The sequence below is a fragment of the Solenopsis invicta genome, chromosome 13 (assembly GCF_016802725.1).
Source record: "Solenopsis invicta isolate M01_SB chromosome 13, UNIL_Sinv_3.0, whole genome shotgun sequence".
NCBI classification, from domain to species: domain Eukaryota; kingdom Metazoa; phylum Arthropoda; class Insecta; order Hymenoptera; family Formicidae; genus Solenopsis; species Solenopsis invicta.
The window spans coordinates 2,987,503-3,009,103 of record NC_052676.1 but is presented as its reverse complement, the minus strand read 5'-3'; the positions used below and the strand labels follow the sequence as shown (position 1 = coordinate 3,009,103).

Here is a 21,601-nt window from a genome sequence, read left to right as displayed (position 1 = left end):
CAAGAAAATCAGTGTCGCCAATAGATCTAGTAGTTTTTGTAAAGTCAATTCTGTTTACATTGCGGTTGATTGCGATCGAAACGTCAACGTTGGTGTTTTGGTGTTTGCAGATTTCTCGAAACGAGATCCTTTTTTTCCAACGGATGTTTGTGACTTTCTATTATAAAGCTGTCCAACCTCGACGAGTGAGTATTTGAATCGCAAGGTTTCTTAAATAGATAAACGGTTTTCAGGCTTTAGGAAGAACTTGAGAGAAACTAACCTCATATTCGCATTGAAAGCGAATTTGCGTATTTATATTTATAAGGAAGTTTGTTGAGCGGTAAATAAATATTTCCCAATTTTTTGGAATTATAAAATGTTCTGCTGCCGTAGGCAAAAGTATTTGCCCACTTTGTTCTTGAGCTGCATTTTTTGCACAATTTATCTCTTCTTTTGTAGCTAAAAAGAACAAACCATCGACTCGGAGTCGAGTTAACAAATCGAACACGCTATTTTAGTTATTTAAAGCCAACAAAAATGGCAGAATTATAGAAACATCGTGGAGAGTGGGATAAATCTGACTTTGTTCCAAATAGAATTTTAATTTAAATAAACAAGGTTAAGCAGATTGCGTACTAATATCAATTTATAATGACAAATCCTTATAAGACATCGAATATGCGACAGCAGTTTGACAGTTCTCTATCATTTCATAGAATAGACATGAATGTGTATTTTTAGCCATTGTGTGAATATTTTTTAAAAATAAACAATCTTTGTAAATTATTATTTAAAAGGTGTTATAATTTTGAAAGGTAATTGATTTAAGATAATTAAGGGATGTAGAATTCAAAAATATCAAGCGTTTATAGTAAAATTTGATGCTGTATTGTGTGCGAGTGACTTACAGATAAAGTTAAATACTGTAAGTAAACATATTTGTGTTGTGAAAAATATTGAGTGTGCCACAGGAGAAAATCTTTTCACGATTTTTGTAACTAAAAATGGGTCGCAGTTATAAACGAAAAACAGACAAAATAGACACACAAATGCTACAGCTTGCTGTTCTAGATATAAAAAATGGCAAATCATTGAGAGAAACAGCGCGTAAATTCAACATTCCGCGCACAACGCTGCTGCGTCATAAACGCGCAAATGATAATATAGCTGGCACAGAAACACCATCAGTTTCAACATCAACAGAAGCAGCACCACCCTTGACAACAAGTGATATACAAATTCGAGGGAAAGGCCGTTTAACAGTAAGTTTTTAATAATTTTTTGTTTCTCTCTTTTTTCGCTATTTTCATATTTTTCTTTTTCCTACATTTTTTCAGGTGTTTGATAAAGAACAAGAAAAATTTTTGGAAGAATATTTGCTGCATTGTTCGAACATATTTTTGAGTATGACTTCTAAAGAAGCTCGTTTGCTGGCGTACCAATTTGCAAGCAAAGTGCATATTGAAATGCCGGAAAATTGGAAAAAGGATCAACTTGCAGGGCTTGAGTGGTTTCGTGGCTTTATGGGACGACATCCGAACTTTTCATTACGAACGCCAGAAGCTTAGGTCGAGTGAGTGCTTTCAACCGCCAAAATGTGAACACATTTTTCAATCTTTTACAAGGTCTCAAGTGAAATATTAGTCGAAGCACGCTCAGTATGGAATGTTGACCAAAATTGGCATTACCAGTCACGCTCTATAGAGTGTTAGTCGTCGTGGCATCAACAAGACTGTGTGACTTCTGCCAAAAGAGAACAATTGGCACTTGCTGTTTCAACAGGAGATATCAGAATCATCCATGTATTTTCTCGAACGCGGTTCCAACAACACTTTTTAAATGGTGGCTACACAGGATGTGGTGGATAAATGCTGATATTTTTTTTATTTTTTTGAAACATTGTCAAAAAGTTACGCGCCAAAACACTTTTGTAATTTTAGAAATGTTAAAATCAGTAAAATATCACGAGTCATTATTTACGTCTTATAGAGAGCAAAAACTGCAAATATCCAATTTACCCCACTCTCCTCTATATAGTTTTTTAAGAACGTATTTTTAATACTAAACAGTTTAACAAAATTTATATAATGTTTGGTGTATATTAATGTTACATAAAATATATATTTAATAACTTAAAGGTACTCAAGTTATTCAGGAAGATTTCTGAGCGCAATTGTCATTACTTTTTATAAATTTATTAATTTCATTATTTACAAAACTTATTTCTGAAATGACAAGTTGGATATTTATTACGACGCGAGTATATGCTTTGTTCGTTTCTAGAAAGGACCGGAAGCGAGCCAGCATGCCGGAGCCTGTGAATCACCAGGTGAACGCCGCTCGTAAGACGTTCCAGACTCTCTATCAGATCTCCAAGCTGCTGAACACGAATCTCGACCCAACCACCCTGAGCATCTGCATCAGGCTATGCGAGAACGGGGTGAATCCGCACGCCCTCGCAACCGTGGTAAAGGAACTCCAGCGAGAGGTCAGGGCGATGAACGATGCGCAGTTGGAACCATCTGCCAAGACTAGTGCGACCAAGTAAACGCGAAATAAATATGACACTGCTCTCTGCTGCCCATTCCGCACTCTCCACAGAATTTCCATCTTGCGTTGTTCAATAAATGCTCTCGAATGTAGCTAGCGTATATAAGATTATTTATTATACGATTTATATTTATTATACTAATAAACGCACTGTATAAATTTAACACTTGTTAGAAATAACTTTATGTGCTGAAAAAATAACTCAAAAAAATATTTCTCAAAAAACTACTTTTTGTACCAAAGTAGGCAGATAAATGGAAAGTATTTTGGAAATGCAATAACACGTCAAGATTCACAACTCGTTTTTCTTGGCACTTGGTTTTTTCAACGACTCGTCGACTACAAAGTTCTGTCCCTGGAAAGAGATTAATGTTTGCTTTATCTCTTACAAAAAAATTTACAAACGTACACGTATCCCTCTACTTATGACGGGATTATAGTTTGAGACCTTGATTATCGAATTCACGAGTCAAATATCAATTAAAACTGATATGTTATTTTATATAAATACAACATTAAACAAAATAATTGTTTCATTATTAAAAACAATAAGACCAATATTATAAACCTTTATTATAAAAATAAAAAATAATTGTTTTTAAATATGAGTATAAACCATAATATATTTCAACAAAATTAAGTTAAAATTAATGGTTTATGAAATGAAATTAATTTACATGAAAGTTCCATGAACTATAGCTCAAATAAAAGTTGCATTAAATTAAATTAAAAGTTAATTTGGAACAGCATAAATTAGAATGTTGAAATTTTTATATAAATAATGTAAATTAAAGTTAAACTGTTTTAAAAATAATTAAAATTAAAAATTAGCTTATTTATAATTAACTAAGTCAAATTAAAAATCATTAACTTTTCAACTTTAATTTAACTTTTTAAATAATTACTACCCAATCTTGAGAAAAAATATCTGCTATTATAAAAGTAATATTTAGTTTAAACAACTTAATTTTAATAAATGATTAAAAAATTCATTACTATTTTTTTTCAATATAATTCTTATTATATTTGTTAGTATTATAAAAGTTAACATTATCGATTAAAAGTCTAAAAATTCGTATTCAAGATAGTCGTAAGTAAAAAGATACAAGAGATTTTATTGATTTTAGGATGTTATTGTTACCTTTGGGTGATACGTCTGTCCATCAATGGTGATGGATTCTATTTCAGATTGCTGCAGCAAAAAGTTTTTACCTTCAACAGCCTGAGCTCCGTCGTGAAACATGAATATGTAACGCTTGTTTTCGATTGGATATCTGCACAATAACATGTTAAATATTTTACTTATCTTGTGTACCCTGGAATACTTTTAAGATGTCTATGCAATATGTTGGGTGCAACAATGCCCTACCTTTCTACAGTGATATGATTGTTTTGTAGGCCAGTTTGCCAGATACGTGACGCGAGATCAGCTTGATCCTCTGAGACTTTTGACTGAATATTTACAAACATCATAACACTTTTTCCCTTCTTTGTTATTTTCAACACATTTTCTGGATTTTTTAGATCTAGCTGTGGAATGGATCAGTTTCGTGTGAAGACAAGTGAACTTGCATGTAGAGTAAGACAAGTTTTAAAAACTTTATTTAATAAAGTTTATAAAAAATAAAATTAAGGAACTTTATTCAGCTTAGGGAATAATTAAAAAAAATAAATGAAATAAAAATAGAATTTTAAACTCTCTTTAATAGTTGTTAAAAATAGAATTAAAAATTGTTTAATAAAGTTTTAAAAACTTTTTAATAGTTTTAAAACAAAATTAAATGGGCTTTATCCAGTCTATGCCTTATTTGATCCTACAATTGATAGCTACGGATTCTCATATAAATGTGATAAAATGATATGTTACCTTGGATACATCTATCTTTGGAGCAGGTCGCAAGTGTTCTGGCAACTCATCTGGCTCCAGGGGTTCCTCGTTTTCCTAAGATATTACATTAATCAAAAAGCTCGTTCGCATTGCTTTTGTCTTAATGGCACAACAAGGACAAGAACAAATTTTTTTTTAATCTGATTATTCAGCGAAACGGCCATACTTCCCACTGTTCCAGCAAATGTTCCAGGTCAGCGTCCGTCATATCTCGTATGTCCTTATCGCGCCAAGATTTCTTTTTCTGTTCTTTAGCGACCGTTATCGCCATCGCGATGAGAAATACAAATAAGCCCAGAACAATGATCCTCGATTCCATTTTGCGACTCCAAGAGAAAATCATCTCTCTCTACTGGGAACGATTTATCGTGACGTCTTACACAACCGTTATAGGCGTATGTCTAGAAATTCAAGAAAAATCTCTAATTCGAATTAACAGTCAAATTTCTATTTAGCTCAATTTAACAATCGGAAATCAACTGAGCATTTGAATCGTCACAGAATCGTTTCACCAACACAAACACACTAGTGAATATTTTGAGGTTACGTTTACTCCGACTATCTTTGGATGACAATAGATGAAAGAGCTCAGCGACACATCAAAATTTAGAAAATTTTCAAGTTCAACGGCAATTAAAAATATAATAAATGTAGAAATATCACAGATCTATTACCTACGATCGGATCTCTTACAATTCACCATATTGCCAGAAACAGTAACAAGAGCGTGGACCGCGTGGACTGCATCAAATGCATCATCCGTGTATATGAATCGAACATCATAGTCCATTTATATAGTCTATGGATTAATATTATGATAAGATGATTCAACCAATCGCGCCACGCATTGGGAGCTCGACCAACCATGTGACGCGCAATGGATTCGACCAATCGTGGAGCGGACGCCGCGCCAGCGCGTTTCTCAGTACCGGACGACTAGCGATTGGCGATTAGTAAACGCGGTGGCATCGTGAAAATAAGCAGAAACAACGGCGACAGCGACGAGGACGGTCAAGAGTCTGTGCGCGCTCTTTTGGGGCTCCGACTTCCCGCCGTCCCGCCCGATGTTATGTCGTTTGCCGTCGCGAACCTGGTGAATGTTGCATTCCGGTCGCGACGACAGGCCGCCGCAATTAACGTCTCGCAGAACGGGAACGAGGGCGCCTGGCCGTGCGCGTATTTACGTACACGAGCAAGTATGCATACTATGCATTGCATCCCGGTTGTCCCGCCTGTCACCCTCGCCCCCCGCGCTCGGAGTCGCGATCGCGAAGCGGACATAACCTCCAAACGGTTTACGCAACGCACTTAAAGCCGCAAGAACCCGCACGTCCGATCCGATCGCGAGCGAACTCTCGGGATTTGTCTTTTTTTTAATTATCGTCTTATAGTTGGGAACGTAAAAGTTGGACCGATGTTCACGCGACGAGATCCGTCTGCTTCTTGGTGATTCTAGTCTGTCAGCAATTAGAATCTTAAGGATACTAATTTGCGCACTATCGAATGCCGCTCATAGGAATTGTTGATTTGCTCGTCATATCGCGGATATCAAATGAGCCATATTAACGTATGTCGTAACAGATGATTGTATTGGTATTTGAGGTATACATCTGTATATGTATGTACGCATACATGCATGTCTCCCGTGCATATGTTATTATTTAATTGTTCAGAATGTAAGGAGAGTTTCTTAACTCATCGATTGATCACTCGCATTATGCGCAAGTGCAACTGTAAAATAGCCGGATCGTAATGTGATGTAATGGGAAAATTGTGCACAGTGCAATTGATCGATGGATGAAAAAAAAAAAACTCATGAACATACTGCTTCCAATTAATTACACGTTTGAAGTATTACGTGAAATCAATTAAAATGGTGTCCTTCTGTATTTTTAATAGATGGCAATCATGATCGTTGAACAGTGTCGATGATATTAGATTGAATTGTCCTTGGATATGTCGTTTACTGGTGAGCTAGATGTCTGTGGAGAAGTGGCACCCCAAGAGATAGTCGCAAAGCCTGTCTTTATGGAGGTTGAACGACAACAATGCATGTCTCTGCTAAAACAAGATGGTATTGGGGAAAGTCCGGTAAAGAATTGAATAACATGTGTTGAAATTAGAGGTGTGCGGATCAAACATTTGTGAAATTGAATCAAATTGAATTTTTGATAACATGTATAAAATCGAATTTGATTTGAATTCTAATTAAATTTTCTTGGATTTACATTACATGTTAATTTAAACATGATGAGATATTTTCAATAACGTTGCAGATCCTTTTTACTAGATAATTGCATGAATTTTAAAAAGCTGATTACAAAATGAATGATGTGCCAAGTAAAATGAAAACTGAATACAATGATACAAATTCCAATATTATTATCCAAGTGGCAGTATTTTAGAGCACTTTATTAGAAAAAAATAATGGAATAGTTTTCAATTTTGTATTCCAAGTTCCATAAAATAATACAAATGTTGAAACAAATTGGCGAAAATGATGTTGTTTATGTGTTCACAAATTTTTGGATAGTTTATGAGATTTAGAAACAGTTGAAAAATTTTGGAAACTAACAAAAAACATGCATGAGAATTGAGAATTAAACTCTGATACAAAATTAGTCTTACGGGTGAACATATAAATGTAATATAATGAATATATAAATGAAAGGAAATAGTCAATTCAAAATTTTCAAATTATTCAAATTTGAATCTTTCAGATTCAAAAACTATTCACACACTTTTATACTCTATTTGCTGCATATTTAGAGATAATTAAAATAAATCAGAAATTGTTGTGTTGACAATATCTTTTCATTTTGTAGGTTGTCCATGAAGAGATAATTGTGAATACCAATGGATATTCACAGGACAGAGTCGACAGCCAGATAAAATCAACGATGTATTTTGAAGAGAATCTAGAAAACTGTGATGTGTCCAAACTCGAAGAGACTATAAATACCGTTTCATTGACCGACAATTCATCAGTCATCGAGACTTGGGATTATGAAGACGTTGAGACATCTGCTTTGAAAGTATGCATTTACAAAATCAGATACATGATTTGCTTTTGAACTGATAAGTGTCAGTTCTTGTTAACAGTTAATTGAAGAGCTTTCTTCTACAAGAATCAAAGAGTGTTTATTACTGAGAAACTTTTAATTTTTCAGAGATTTTATTTTTTATCCTTGAAAATTATGGATTTTTGTGGGCTTTATCTTTGAAACCTTATTTTTAAATTTAAATTTTACAGATTTCAATGGGGGGACTTGTTTAGTTCTCATGGAAAATTATTTTCAACTTGATTTTTACATAATTAAAGTATCTTTGTAAGAATTATGCATGCATCTATTATACAGGAAAATGAGTCTGAAGAACAAGAGGACGACGAAGAGACAATCGCCACTTTCGTTACCGCGGCGGGACAACAGTTGGCTCTCTATGCCGTGGAACACTCGGACGAGATATTCGCCGTGGCGGTCTACAACAATGAGTCCGACGAACCTCCGAGTAACTTTCAGTTTCTTATGAAGTAAGTTCACAAGGGAAGTAAACCCATTTAGTTTAAACCGATTTGCACTAATACATATAAATTAACTTTAATCTCGGTTTGACATTTCATCTTTTTTTCTAGTTCTAAGAGTTATAAGAATAGAAAGTACGTTAAACAGAGATTGAAGTTAACTCTCCGCAGGCAAATGTATCATAAATAATTAACCAATTTTTCCACTTTTTTGATTCTACCTCAAATTCAAACAGAAAACTTTTCGGGTCATATATTTATATTCGTAAATGTTACAAGATTATTAAATATTTTTTTAGATTTTTTAATCCAAAAAGTTTTAAAAAAAAATAATTTATAATCCAAGTAGTCTGACTGAACAGTGAAAAATAGAGTAGTCTGCGGAAAATTAGTCAACTTTTTTAATTTACTTTTATATGTTTGTTGTCAGAATTACAGCCATGAATGTAATTACAGAGCAGATGTGGAACGTCTAATAGGCGAGGGTGCTGTGCGAACGGTGAAAAAGCCGTCGCAGATGAAGAAACGAGTGTTTACTGCCCAACCACCGACGTTTTATTGCAAAGAGGAATCCGAGGAAATAAACGACAAAATTTTCGACTGCGATATATCGGTCGATAATAAGAAGAATGTTACACAAGAAGAGAACAGTATAGAACGCAATTATGAAACTTATCAAAACTATAGTGATTTTAAAAATAATTTGAACTCTAGTGATAGTGTTGACACAGGTGTCGAACAATCGGATATTACATATCTCATGATGGATGACAATTTTGCCAATATTGGTATGTATATAAAATTGGATAAATCCATGGGGAATAAAAGTTATGGAATCAGTTATTTGGAAATTTGGACATCGTACGTAATTTATTCTGTAGAATTTCAGTCTGATAGAAAAAAATATTGTCCGTGTGTGATTTGAAGATCAATCTGAGACCAATAATTCAAATTTTATCTTATAAATATACGAATAAAGATAAATATGTGCAATTAATATTCACAGAGATAAAGTTTGATGTTTTATATATATATATATATATATATATATAAATTTATTTTTATCAATTTAATGTATTTAATTTTATAAAAATTATTTTGCGAAATACAATTAAATTTTGTTGTACAAGACTAACTATTAAATAATTCGCACAAACAACAAATGTGTAAATGTACATATAAGCCTTGAAGAATGTGTATTATTTTTTTTTAGATGAGCCACCGGATGAATGTCGAGACAATCTCGAATTCCAAGACGAGTTGATGGAACATTCAACAGTGCAATACATTCTCTTAGAGGCCGACCGTCAGTCGGACTCGGAATTGACGTTCGACGAGATCCTGACGACGTTGCAGAATACGAAGGTTTCTCACAAAAAATCTTTGGAAACGGATTATAAGAAATTCGATGAGTCGCATGATTCAAGTATCCAGCAAAATTTGCCTGAATCTTTAACTATGATCGAGACATCGTTGAATGAAGACGCAGGTGAACATGAGTCTCGTGTGTCATCGCCGATTAACCGAACTTCCGTTTTGGAGAGCGATCGGCAGAAATTAATCGACGCGTTGACCGATTCGCCGACAACGATGATCACTCCGCAGACGCCATTGAGGGTCAAGCGGTCGCGAAAGCAGCAATTGGTCTCGGTAGATCGCGACGACGGAGAAATCATCATTCAGCCTGCATCGATGATGAATGAGGAAATAACTGGCAGAAAACGCACAGTTCGTCGACGCCAGTTAGCATCGCAAATACGCGTCGCTATGGCCAACTCGAAGCGGACAAAGCGAGATAAGAAGTCGAAGCGGCGAAAGGTGATTGCCTCAGAAGCGATCAATAAATTAGGATTGTCATGTTTTGTTCTCGAAAATTTCAAATTTGCAAGTCTTGTTTCTGTTAATTTATCTCGTCCAATATTTATAATTTTTTTTAATACTTGTGAATTGTTTTTGTTTAGCTATTGTCATTTAACGATTACAATTACGTTAGAGGATATCCTGATATGTAATAAACTATTTTTTTCTTGCCTGATTACTTTGAAGAGGTAAAAATCTTTGAAAATAGGCTTATTTTTGTTTTGTTATTCGCTAAAAGGAAATAGAACAAATAGAGAAAATTTATTTATTTATTTTTTTTTTTATTAGATTTGTTGATTAGAAAATTTATCGAAACATACTTAATAATAAAACAAAAATGAAAAAAAAACAAATTTTCAGAGGTTGATCTTATCCCTTCAGAATGAATTCAAGCAGCAAAAAAAATAGTTTATTGAATATTTTCTGTGCATTGTAAAGTTTCATGTTTTTTTTTTTTTATTTCCAAGTTGAGCATCTTTCTTTATTAGATTAGCTTTCTAACGTGTCGAAACTTGCAGGTCGTGGAAGTAATCGATTTGGATGTCGACGAGGAAGAGCAACAAACGACACGCAACATAGTGGAGATCACGCTGGATGATAACAAAGACAAGTATTCCAGCGACAAAGAGAACGAAATCATCATGGTAAGGGACTCTGACTCCGATGACAGCGACGAGGAAGAAGAGGAAGATGACAAGGACGAACGGCATCATTCTCATTTGACAAAACTCAACGGCGCAAGTACTGCTGCGAAAAAGAAAACTCAACGCTGCGAGTTTTGTTCTAGGAATTTCCGACGGCCGCGTGTCTTCAAGATGCATTTTCGATTTTGTAAAAAAAAATATCAGGAGAGGGTTCTCGATCTCAAAACAAAATCAGAGAATGTAAAAAAAGAATATACTTGCAAGATCTGTCAAGAGAAGTTCGACATGGTTGTTGCCTTGGCGCGTCACACTCGCTTCGTGCATTCGCAGAAAAAGAAGAACAAGCTGAGCCTCTCCCCAGTAAAGTATGCGAATCAATATTTTTCTACATATTCTCAATTCTTATAGTCTTTGATTAGAAGCATGATGGCACATTCGCGCGTATCTCTGTGATGTGTTCTTTTTAATTTTTGACTTACCAAATTTAATTAAAATATCTCTGAGTGTCTTTTTAGATTTTTGAAATTTTCATATATTTTATTTCAACTTTGACGCTACTTTGGAAACAAAGCACTTTAGAACATATATTAGATATATTAATAAACTTGTACATTTTATTTATTATTTCACATTAATGAAACATTCAATTTTTTCTCAATTTCTCGTCTCTTAAATTTATTCGACAGAGCTCAAAGCAAATCCCTAAGATCAATTCAAAAGGAAATGGTTTCGACGGAAGAGGAGGATTCAATAGATGAAGATAGTACGACAAAGAGAGAACTCAGTATGCTCGCCAGAGTAAAGAGAAAACGGAAACAAATTAATTATTCGTTAAATACGAAAAAGCTTAATTGCGCGGACTGCGGCCGATGGTTCCCAAGTTCCGCTCTGTTGGATGCGCATTGCTTGCAGCATGGCACTAAAAGATCAGGTGCCGTTTATATACGTGTTCAAATTGAACAAGTAAAACAAAAAAAATGAGAAGTTTGAATACCAAATTTTAATGTTAACTGAATGTGGAAAAACTTTTATATCGTTATTATTTTATTATTAGAAAGAAGGCTCAATTAGAATCTATCTTTGAATTAAATATGAATATAACGTGTGAAAGATTTGAAAGAAAATTCGAAAATTATATATAATTATATATAATATTTAATTTTGAAGGTTCTAGTTGAGCCTTCTTACTTTCATAATCAATTTTATTTATGTATAATATAGCATATATTTAATAAATTCAAATGTTAATACATATAAGTTCTAATTGGCCTTTCTTTTAATAACATTCAATATTGAATCGAAATACCGTTGTCTCTGAAGATGACAAACAATAAGTGAGGTTCAAAATTGCAGATCTCGTCTTTCTAATTTCGTTATTATTTTACTTGTAGAGCAACTACGCAAGTGCCGTATCTGCAAGAAGCTCATCAAGTCCAGGTTGCTATTTCTACGACACTTACGAATGCACAACGATACACAACACAACTCTAGCAGCTCTTCCTCGTCCAGAATGCTGCGGCAGAAGCTGCGCGCCCGGCCGAGCACGCGTAAAATCACATCGCCTCGAAAACGGGGTCGACCGAGGAAGTTTTGATCTTTCTCGCTCGCGAGCAACGTGTACAATACTATATTCATATCGCCGCCAACGCTCGAATTTCGTTAATCCATTTTTTTTTTTTTTTTTTTTCAGAAATAATAATTCAAAATGACATCACTTTTACGATTAGCTTGTATGTAAATAGCACGTAATGTTCACACTGTTCATATATCTCTCTCGTCCATTTATGTTCGAAAATCATTTAGGAAATCGGGAAACTTGAAATTCAAGATTGAGTTTTTTTTATAAGTGATATTAGGTCAGGAATTTCTCGCAGTTGTATTTTACAATGAGTAAACTTCAATAAGTAAACTTGCAATGAGTAAATTCAACTTCTATGTTAAAAACTTCAAGATTTCAAAATTATTTTTTTTAAAAGCAAGGGTTAATAAGGCCGTTTTTTGAACCGATTTCCATTAAACGATTCTTTATTGTTTTTTTTTCTCTCCGAGTTTGTCAACTTTTTTCTTGCTAATTTCGATAAAACTTTGCATGGAGAAAAAGCAAGCAATAGGAAGCAAAGAGCATGGTAGATTTGCTTGTAATGAATTGCTATGAACTACTGATTGAAAAAATGTTTATAATCGATTGTTATAAAAAAATCGAGTCTTTTGTTTTATTTTTAATACAAAATACAAAAGAATCTTTAAAAAAATAAAAAAGAATTGATAATCGAAAAAATTATGTAATGGAAATCGGAAAACGATCTTAAAAATAACCTTAATTCTTTAATGACGATCATCAGTGAGAAAAAATCGAGATTTTTATTTTAATAGTTCTATTAGAAAACAAAAAAAAACCATGTTACACTGATGTATGTCAAAGGATGTACATCAAGTGAAGATTTCTTTTTAACAATATTCTGATAAAGTAGAAATGCTTGAATCGCGATTTTCTAAAAAGTTTCTAGCCATGATCCGTTGCTCCGAGAGACTTATAGACACTCCAGGATCTTATTGATCTCCGATTAACACGCATCACATGCAACTAAGTGCCAACGGATCTTTGTAAATAAAGCGACACGACGGTAGATTCGTTAGAAGTTCAACGATACAGTTTGTGTATATATACATACCTGATAGGAGAAATACGCGTTGGTAAATAACAATGTAAGGTCGTGTATAAACGTTGCGATATATATATATATAAATATATATATAAATATATATTGTATTTGCCCTTACTTTGTTTAATGCAATAAAATGATAAAACAAGGCTGTGGATTCATGGATCTTATGAGTCTGTTTTTTTCATATTTTATACATATGCCGCCTTAGCCAAATGTAAAAGTAAAGTACCTTATATTTTCAAATAGTTCAACTGGAGGAATTTATAAACAGAAATTAAAATGTAAATTTATTATGCTTTGTTTCGAGAAAGCCTTTAAACTTATATGTAATGCCAGTAATCAATAGGAAATAATATAAATAAAAGAATTCCAATGAAAAAGATATAGGTACCTACCCAATACTTTTGGCTAAAGCTGTACATTTTTTTTGCATTTGAAATAAATGTGCAAAACTGATGATAACGTTTTCATGTTCTAAATAATCTAAATTATTTTATGTATTATTTATTTCTAGACGAAGGAATGTTTGTCTTTAAAGCATTTCAGTAACTGCACACGTGAATAGAATAATCGAACAGTATTTAATGAAATTGAATTTTTCCTGCTCATAGATTGTGAATAACAAAAAAAAAAAAGGATATTGTAAGGTGTATTGTGGGTACAAACATGCAACTGAAGAAAAAATAAAGTATAGAATCGATATATCAAAGTTAAAGAAAATAAACATTATTTAAAAAAGAATTCATTCATTGTACTATGTCAAATACAAAAAAAAATTAGCGTTAAATATATATTACAGTGAGATCACACGATAAAAATCAGAACCTTAAAAAGATCTGGCTCCTTCAGGAAGTCTATTTCACGCGCTTATCTTGGCCTTATTCCAGGTTATTCTGTCCTCATAAAATCGAATAACGATCTGAGGACATTTGGCATTAGCTTCTTTAGCAGATACCATGTCAACCGCGTCTGTTCCTTTCCTACGCAAACAAAATCATGTGTTCTTCATTGGAAAACCTTAGTTATTTTCAAATTACTTGCATTCTTTTCTCGCATATTTGACTAATGTGTATTACAAATTACAGATGGACGTATTACTCACCACTGTATCAAATACATCAATTCTCCATTGTCATCCGCTGATCCGAGAATCTTGTCTGCTTCCAATCCTCTTCTGAATCCTTGTCTTCTACAGTCGTCAGCCTGCATCGTCTGTTTCCTGTTGCTCATCTCGTCGAGCGGGTCAGTGCATGAATTTTCCTTAACTTCAGTATCCTCGCACAAATCTGTCTCTGTCTTGACTGGCACACAATATAAAAACATTAATGTCATAAAGATAAGTGAATTAATCCAAAGATAGTCATCTAGTTCTTTTTCTTTTCTTTTGTATAAATCAACGCTATGATTCTGTAACTCGTTAGCGTCGTGCGTATTTTATACAGTAAAAAGACTGTAAAACGACACATTGCTTTTCAGCAATGGAACACAATCATACAATGTGTAATATATTTTATCGAGTTACAGAATCGCACTATCAAGATTATTTTTACACCCCAAAAACTCACTATAGTTAACTACATATTGTACATTATTTTAATCGTTCTGCAATTTATTATTTGAAATAATTATGTACGTATGTTTACTTAACATTTTCTAAAATAAAGTGATAAATTTGAAAAATGATGCAATAATCAAACTCATGAGCTAATCGAAACAAACAGTTTGCCCTTTAATAAACGGTCTTCTTCAGTGTACAATAGTTTAAATCTAATAAATAGAAATCGAAATTGTTGCATTATGTGTGTATTACCGGCGATTTATAAATTGTAGCTTAAAAGGATGTCCAAAAAAATGTCCAGATGAAGTCATTGATAAAGTCGAGATGATAATATAGTAAAACCTCATTAATTTTGGCCCTTTATAATTTTTGTATTTTTTCACACGTACTTTCACATACACTAATATCGTACCTCTTCCTTTTACAGAATACCTTCACCATAGCACGAGTCTACCAATCATCGTGTACTTTACTCGTGCAAAGTTTGGTTGACTTGTGCTATGGTGAGGGTATTCTATAAAAGACGGGGTACAATATTAGTGTTGGTGGTAGTATGTGTAAAAGAATGCAAAGATTATAGAGGGCGAAAATTAAGGAGGTTTTACTGTATTATCATCTGATATTTTATAATTTTGGTATATTAAGGACTCTGCTGTAATAATAATGTTGAAAATAATAAATTCCCATAAAATACCCATAAGCTCGATTATTATACATTTTTCAATTATATTCGTACAAGCCTTAACTGCATCTCATTAATTTATTGGGAAAAAAAAACTTGATCAGTGAAAAAATTAATGAGATTGATAATAATTCACATAAAGGGCCAAACAAGCTAATGAAGATGGTAGTGTTTATTTGTCATTAATTAGGTATAACGGAAATTAGCAAGAAATCCATATGCTTGATTATATTTAATTAATAACTAGACAACATTACTTTAAGAAAATAACACGTTATCATTTACTTCAAAAGTAATAATTGATTACAACTCCAATCTATACAGAAGGGCAGATGTTGATCCTATATGCAAGCGTTCATAATGAAATGTTCGAGGACAGGTTCCAGACTGCCGAAATAATTATAAAAATTTGCTTACTTGACGCGTCGAATTTTTAAAAATCGATCTTTAGACCGCCAGTTCCTGTGCGGTTTACACAAACAAACGCACGTGTATAAATAGTGCTATGTGTGTACGTAATTCCTTTGTGTATTAAATTAATAAAACATTTAATGTTTCATAATGTGGAATAGAGTTATTGTTGTCACACACATAGCGTAAACTTTAACGAAAGTCCAGCATTTTTAACCAGTATAATAACGAATGTACTATCAAACGTGAATAACGTTCCGCTAAATGTAAACAATCGTTGAGGTTATGGTCTTCAGTATTTTGCGCGATCAACAGCGGTGAGTCAAAACAAAGATGTGCATAGGTTTGTTCGAGTTGCTTGAAATCCCCAAAAATTTTTGCACTCGAGATGAGATAAATATATATTCGATCGTAAGAAAGAGAGAGACGACAAAGAAATTAATTCAAAAAGGGCAGCAACACGAACAGGCCTCATGTCAACAAATGGCATTGGCTGTTCTCAGTTTTTTCTCTAGAGCGCGTATGCGCATGCGAAACTACATTTAAAATGAGAAATCCGATATCGTCTGCGCTTTGATGCTGACATCGGCCCTTCTGCTGCATAAACAGTATTAGAAGTTAAGAATCATAAAACCATGAAGTAAAAGAGGAGGAGACTGAGGTCCAAATTCACAGTAAAACGTAGACAGACAGACTGATCTTGAGAGCTAAAAAAATGGCTGTGAATTCGGACTTGAGGATCAATTGTATATCACATAAGTTGAGTGAAAATTATAACAGTGAGCAAATTCATGATCATGACCGATGAAATTACAAATATTCTAATAAATGTATTCACTTTTATAATTTTTATCAAGTTGTATAATACACAATCGACCCTCTAAACTTGATGGTGGGTGAACAGAAAAAGTTATTTCAATTTTTGATCCTCAATTGAGAGACAGTCCGCTGAACCAAATTGATTCTTATCAACAGCCAACATTTCTAAGCATAGTGTCATAAGATTAGCTGTGGCTACATTCTGAAATTCACTGCGTATACTGACAATCTCTGGCAGGAGTTCATAGTTCTTATATTTAAGATTATCTTAAGTACTGTCTTAGATGTCATTAGAGTGATATTAGCATCTTAAGACATTAGGTTTGTTTTTTCTCCACACCCTTGGTCTGAACTTCTCACACATTTTAACTTTTTATTTTCTCTGCAAAAAGAAAAAAGGTGAAGTGCAAGAGTTCATGTCTGAGGTATGGAAAAAGAACAACCTGTTACCTAAAATGATCTTGAAATAAGAATCGATTATGAATATTAGCCTGTAGTTCATGTTACATTCACTATAGACTTTTGACTAGAACTGTGATTGACTGTATAAGATATGCATTCTGTATATGCATGTAACATCTAGTGGCTGCATGTATCTGGCTGATTCATAATTACCTGGCACAGAGTCAAAACAATTAACCATATGTTTTAACAGAGTCGTAGTACTTGTTTCTTTATACTGCTGTTTTTTTCTAGGATATTTAGGTCTCCGTCGAAACCGTTCAATCTTCAATGGAAAAATAGATGGAACGGCATCTTCTTTTAATATTGGTTTCCTACGTAGTACTGTTACCATACTACCATCTGTCGTGCGAAAAGTCTCATATCGTTCAATGTCATTTTTCCGAAAATGTAAATCACAGATACGACTTTTTTGACTAAATTTCTTCCCGACGCATCGTCGAGCTATTTTACTGTCACGCCAAGCATTGAACATTTTTTCTGTAGAAGCTGCAAAAAGTTTCCTTCCTGTGGAATGTGATCCTCCTCTGGTGGTGCATCCACGTATGTAACATTTGTTCCCTATTTTCCCTATTTGTCCTTCAATATTCCACGTATCCATTGCATAATATAAATACCAAGTCACAAAGTAAGCAAACCGAAGTAAAGCCGGATTGTCCGTATAATACACGCAGTGTTCGTCACAGAAGAAAAACGCAAAACGTTTTTAAACGTGTTTGACAATGTTTATAGATCGAGGGCATCGACGACATACTATTAAAGACCGCCAACCTCGGGCAAATTTTCGCGACCATCAAAGGGGTCGCAGGGATAATTGAAGAGCAATGACATTATCGACTATGGATAGAAATTTGTGATTGCTAAAACAAATATTTAAATACATTATTAAATTCTTTTGTATAAATGCTTTATAAGTATGCATATTTATGCTGTAATATCATATATATTGATGCAGAATAATCATTTTTTTATTCATTTATCACCTCTGTAGCTTTGAGTTGAGCATTTACGCATAAAATATAGTTTACATTAAACAATGTGAACTGTAGAATATGTAGACTATGTATAAAATATCATAGATAATTAAATGTATGGCTCCCAAATAGTGCATTGCAATGTATTTAAGTACGATCTTGGCAACACTCTTTATGTACGAGTTAAACCCTGTTCATAAAAGCTCTGCACATGCTTAATGTCCTTCAATCTACGAACACTGTGGATTAATTGTAAATGGCGCTCATCGATAAGATGCTATTTCATTCGAAGCGGATTCCCTCTCAAACAGCGGTCACGAATCGAAACCACTTTCATTTCATGGAGTTCAGTCTTCTCATCTTTTACTTCATACAATATAAAAAATTAAAAAATTTTTAAATTTTGTATAAACGATTAACAAAATTAATAAATTCCATTTCATTACTAATGGCCACTTCATTGAAGCTATATATGACGCAAAAAAAAACCAGCTTACATAACAACATTGCGACTGCTGTCTACTCAACACTATATATGCTTCAAAGCGTTTTAAAGAATTTTACAAATTAACAAATCAAAGAATGCTTTGAAGCGTTTGTAGCGTTAAGTGGACCGCAGGTGCCTTGTTAAAATACACGTCAAAAATCAAGAATTGCTAATTAAATATTAAAATCGAACCAATTGGATTAGGATGAACTAATGCAGAATTTACACTTCTCCCAACGTCCTGATGATCTGGCATCCAACAGAATTTGTTTCCTAGAAACAAAAATGATACTAGTTAAAAAAGTAAATTCTTTTATTGGACATCATATCGTCGTACAATAATCAATACCATTTGAAATCGTTGTGTCTGTTTGATTTGATTGATTCAAAAGTTTCATTAATCTCCTCCTGAAAAGAAAAATAAGTATATAGCTGAGCAAATATTGTTATACATGAAACTGTATTTTATTAAATTTCTCATACAAATTTTAAATAATCTTGAAAAAATGTTCTTTAAAATATTTGAAATAAGTGTTATTATATTTCTATGTTAAAAATGTACTAAATATGTTCCATACATACAAATAATATCAGCCAATACACAACTGACCTCTTTGGAGTTTAATTAAAAAAAAAAATGTTTAATCAAACCAAATGTTTTTAAAAAGACAAGTATGTCATAAAAGTTATTCTTCTAATGATAGTCTTATTTGCAAATATTACATGTACAGTGCGGTGCAACGATTCAAAGGGTCATAGTAGATGGCTGACTTACCAACACCACAATCTAGCATACAGTCTATATGTTAGACTGTGGCGTCGGTAAGTTAACCATCTACTATGACCTTTCGAATTATTGCACCGCAGTGTACAAGAAATATTTATTTCATATACTTTTCAGCTATAACATATTTATAAATGTATATAAATACTGTATAGCAATTATTTTCTTTAATATCACTTTTTGATTTAATTATGTTATGATATATTGTAAAAACTCATAAGAGAATTATTTCAAAGTCATATTATAATAATAACTAAAAAGTATACATTAGATTGGTAAAAAAAGTCATGTTGTTTTACCTGTATGTAAATAAAAGGTATTTTTTCATACAAAATGATCCTTTTTTATCTAAATTAACATATTTATACATAATGTTCTTCTCTATTTTTCATTGTTTATTCCATTGTAGTTAATTAATTTGTATATCATTTACAAATGACATTATAACATTGTAGCATTACAAATAATTCATTAAAGTCCAACTCTGGAAAAGTATATATTATGGATTATACAACTTGATGAAAATTACAAAAGTGAGCAAATCATTCATTAGGTATTAACCAATAAAATTTTTAATATTTTAGTAAATTCAAGTGGTTTTGTATTTTTCACCAAGTTGTGTGATCCATAATCAACCTCCTGATGATAATACAGATCATATTGAGTAGAATCAGTATTTATAGTCAATTCTTATTTCAAAAATTCATTGAATTAAATAAGTTCATTCAAATTTTAATATACTAAGGTCTTTTTACTTAGTAAGATGTGTACTATCTACCATATGAATGCTGAATGATTTCTTTCTTAATATCCAGTATATTAGACACATGTCTTTACATCGATTTAAATATGATGACTTATCAATGCATATTAATGATCATTAACACACTTAATCACATTTGCTATAAAACTAAAAAAATTTACCTCAAAACAGCTCCTTTTCTTCTAGAAAATCTATATCGACTTAATTGCCTCTTTTTACTTCCCATTGTTCATATGTATCACAATACATAATACAGGATTTAACATTATAAACGTTCTTACGAGTTACAAAATCATTATGTAACGCTTCAGAACAGTTTTTTGCACTCTCTCGTAAAAGTGTGAAAGCAAAATAATCACATTACTACACTATTTCGTTTTTGCATGTATGTACACAGGCGTACGTGTACTTGCATTTGTATTAGGCCCGCAATAAATAGTCAATTAATTGGATTTTCCATATAGGCTGGATGAATGTTTGTTGTAATAGTAAAAGAGAAACCCAATTACATCCAGTTGCTATTTAACTGAGGGAACGATTGTTACACCCCGCTGTTGATAGTGCCTTTTCGCTCAAAGTTAGCTGCTTTCCAGATTTTATATATAATGCATGTAACATAACCTATATGGCAAACGGAAAATAGTTCGTCACGTCATATAACCTAATCTCTTTGAGGATTTACGACGTAAACTCCGAAAGAAAAAGAAAAAAGTAAGACAGTTAATGTGCTATATCGTCTGAAAGGTTGGCACTTTTTCTCCTACGCGGGAGTAATAAAAAAAAAAAAAATCGATTTAAATATGATGACTATTATCAATACATATGCAATTAAGGCACTCAATAAATTTTGCTATAAAATTAGAAAAATTTACCTTAAAACCCATCCTCTTTTCAAAGATTTTCTACGACGAGTTAAATGCAGTCCTTTACGTCCCATTGTTCATGTCTCAGTACGAATTATAATACATAACACAGGGTTTAACATAATATTCTTACATGTCACAAAATTATTACGTGTAACGCTTCACAAGAGTTTTTCACACTCTCTCGCGATGAGGTAGAGAAATTCTCAAACGGAAGGCAGTTAACTTTAAACGCAAAGGCATTTATAACTAGCGTTGCATGTACAACACGTTGAGTCCAATTGAACGTGAATAATCGTAGCTGATCGGAGTTTCGCTGCAAAAAATTGATCCGTACAACTATGCCTTTAGGCCTGCGAGTTCTTCACACTGCGGACATCACACACAGAGACACACGTAATTACACAATTTCCGAATTTGTAATTCACATTTTGATCATATGTCCCTCGCGGTTAGTGCAGGTGGCCATATTGAATTCGATATGATAAATCGTTATAAATTGCTTACAATGCGCATCTACGAAGCCAACTTCAAGCGATAAAACATTTGTTTTGAATTTTTAAGAAAAAGAAAAGGCTAAGAATAAAAACAAATGAAAAAAAAAGAAGAGGATGAACAGAAACTATTCAATAAATTAGATTTATTTAGAGAAAACGTCAATTGGACTCCCTAAAGAGGCATCTGT

General features: G+C 33.0%; 4 protein-coding genes across 19 annotated transcripts; 2 read left to right on the top strand and 2 right to left on the bottom strand.

The window, feature by feature from the left end:
* Positions 1-37: 37 nt before the first annotated feature.
* On the top strand, positions 38-2,696 carry LOC105194148 (mitotic-spindle organizing protein 1). Of its 3 annotated transcripts, XM_039456734.1 has the most exons (4): positions 45-185; positions 1,054-1,244; positions 1,320-1,555; positions 2,266-2,696. In XM_039456734.1, exon 4 carries the CDS (start codon positions 2,288-2,290, stop codon positions 2,528-2,530), a length of 243 nt encoding a protein of 80 aa, XP_039312668.1. In that variant the 5' UTR covers positions 45-185; positions 1,054-1,244; positions 1,320-1,555; positions 2,266-2,287; the 3' UTR covers positions 2,531-2,696. The 3 variants fall into 3 exon arrangements, with proteins under 3 accessions (XP_011157196.1, XP_039312668.1, XP_039312667.1); XM_039456733.1 differs by lacking the exon at positions 2,266-2,696 and having other exon boundaries at positions 63-185; positions 1,041-1,244; XM_011158894.3 differs by lacking the exons at positions 1,054-1,244; positions 1,320-1,555 and having other exon boundaries at positions 38-185.
* LOC105194149 (LDLR chaperone boca) lies at positions 2,162-5,220 on the bottom strand. 2 transcript variants are annotated; one of them, XM_011158896.3, is made up of 6 exons: positions 5,095-5,220; positions 4,587-4,821; positions 4,400-4,474; positions 3,902-4,062; positions 3,674-3,806; positions 2,162-2,887 (listed from the first exon to the last, which is right to left on the bottom strand). In XM_011158896.3, the coding sequence occupies exons 2-6, from the start codon at positions 4,761-4,763 to the stop codon at positions 2,825-2,827; spliced, it is 609 nt and encodes a 202-aa protein (XP_011157198.1). In that variant the 5' UTR covers positions 4,764-4,821; positions 5,095-5,220; the 3' UTR covers positions 2,162-2,824. The 2 variants fall into 2 exon arrangements, with proteins under 2 accessions (XP_011157198.1, XP_039312666.1); XM_039456732.1 differs by having other exon boundaries at positions 5,099-5,164.
* A 135-nt stretch (positions 5,221-5,355) lies between these two features.
* LOC105194150 lies at positions 5,356-13,267 on the top strand. 5 transcript variants are annotated; one of them, XM_011158899.3, is made up of 9 exons: positions 5,356-5,616; positions 6,320-6,511; positions 7,246-7,455; positions 7,780-7,952; positions 8,400-8,731; positions 9,157-9,761; positions 10,322-10,812; positions 11,134-11,378; positions 11,839-13,267. In XM_011158899.3, exons 2-9 carry the CDS (start codon positions 6,377-6,379, stop codon positions 12,039-12,041), a joined length of 2,394 nt encoding a protein of 797 aa, XP_011157201.2. In that variant the 5' UTR covers positions 5,356-5,616; positions 6,320-6,376; the 3' UTR covers positions 12,042-13,267. The 5 variants fall into 5 exon arrangements, with proteins under 5 accessions (XP_011157201.2, XP_025995073.2, XP_011157203.2 ...); XM_026139288.2 differs by having other exon boundaries at positions 5,356-5,612; positions 11,839-12,041; XM_011158901.3 differs by lacking the exon at positions 5,356-5,616 and adding an exon at positions 5,659-5,987 and having other exon boundaries at positions 11,839-12,041.
* A 572-nt stretch (positions 13,268-13,839) lies between these two features.
* Positions 13,840-21,417, bottom strand: LOC105194151 (chromobox protein homolog 5). Of its 9 annotated transcripts, none has more exons than XM_039456727.1 (7): positions 20,926-21,416; positions 20,215-20,635; positions 19,590-19,774; positions 18,856-18,914; positions 18,699-18,779; positions 14,216-14,414; positions 13,840-14,093 (listed from the first exon to the last, which is right to left on the bottom strand). In XM_039456727.1, exons 3-7 carry the CDS (start codon positions 19,658-19,660, stop codon positions 13,973-13,975), a joined length of 531 nt encoding a protein of 176 aa, XP_039312661.1. In that variant the 5' UTR covers positions 19,661-19,774; positions 20,215-20,635; positions 20,926-21,416; the 3' UTR covers positions 13,840-13,972. The 9 variants fall into 9 exon arrangements, with proteins under 9 accessions (XP_039312661.1, XP_039312662.1, XP_039312663.1 ...); XM_039456728.1 differs by having other exon boundaries at positions 20,215-20,579; XM_039456729.1 differs by having other exon boundaries at positions 20,215-20,674; positions 21,050-21,416.
* Between the last annotated feature and the right edge of the window lie 184 nt (positions 21,418-21,601).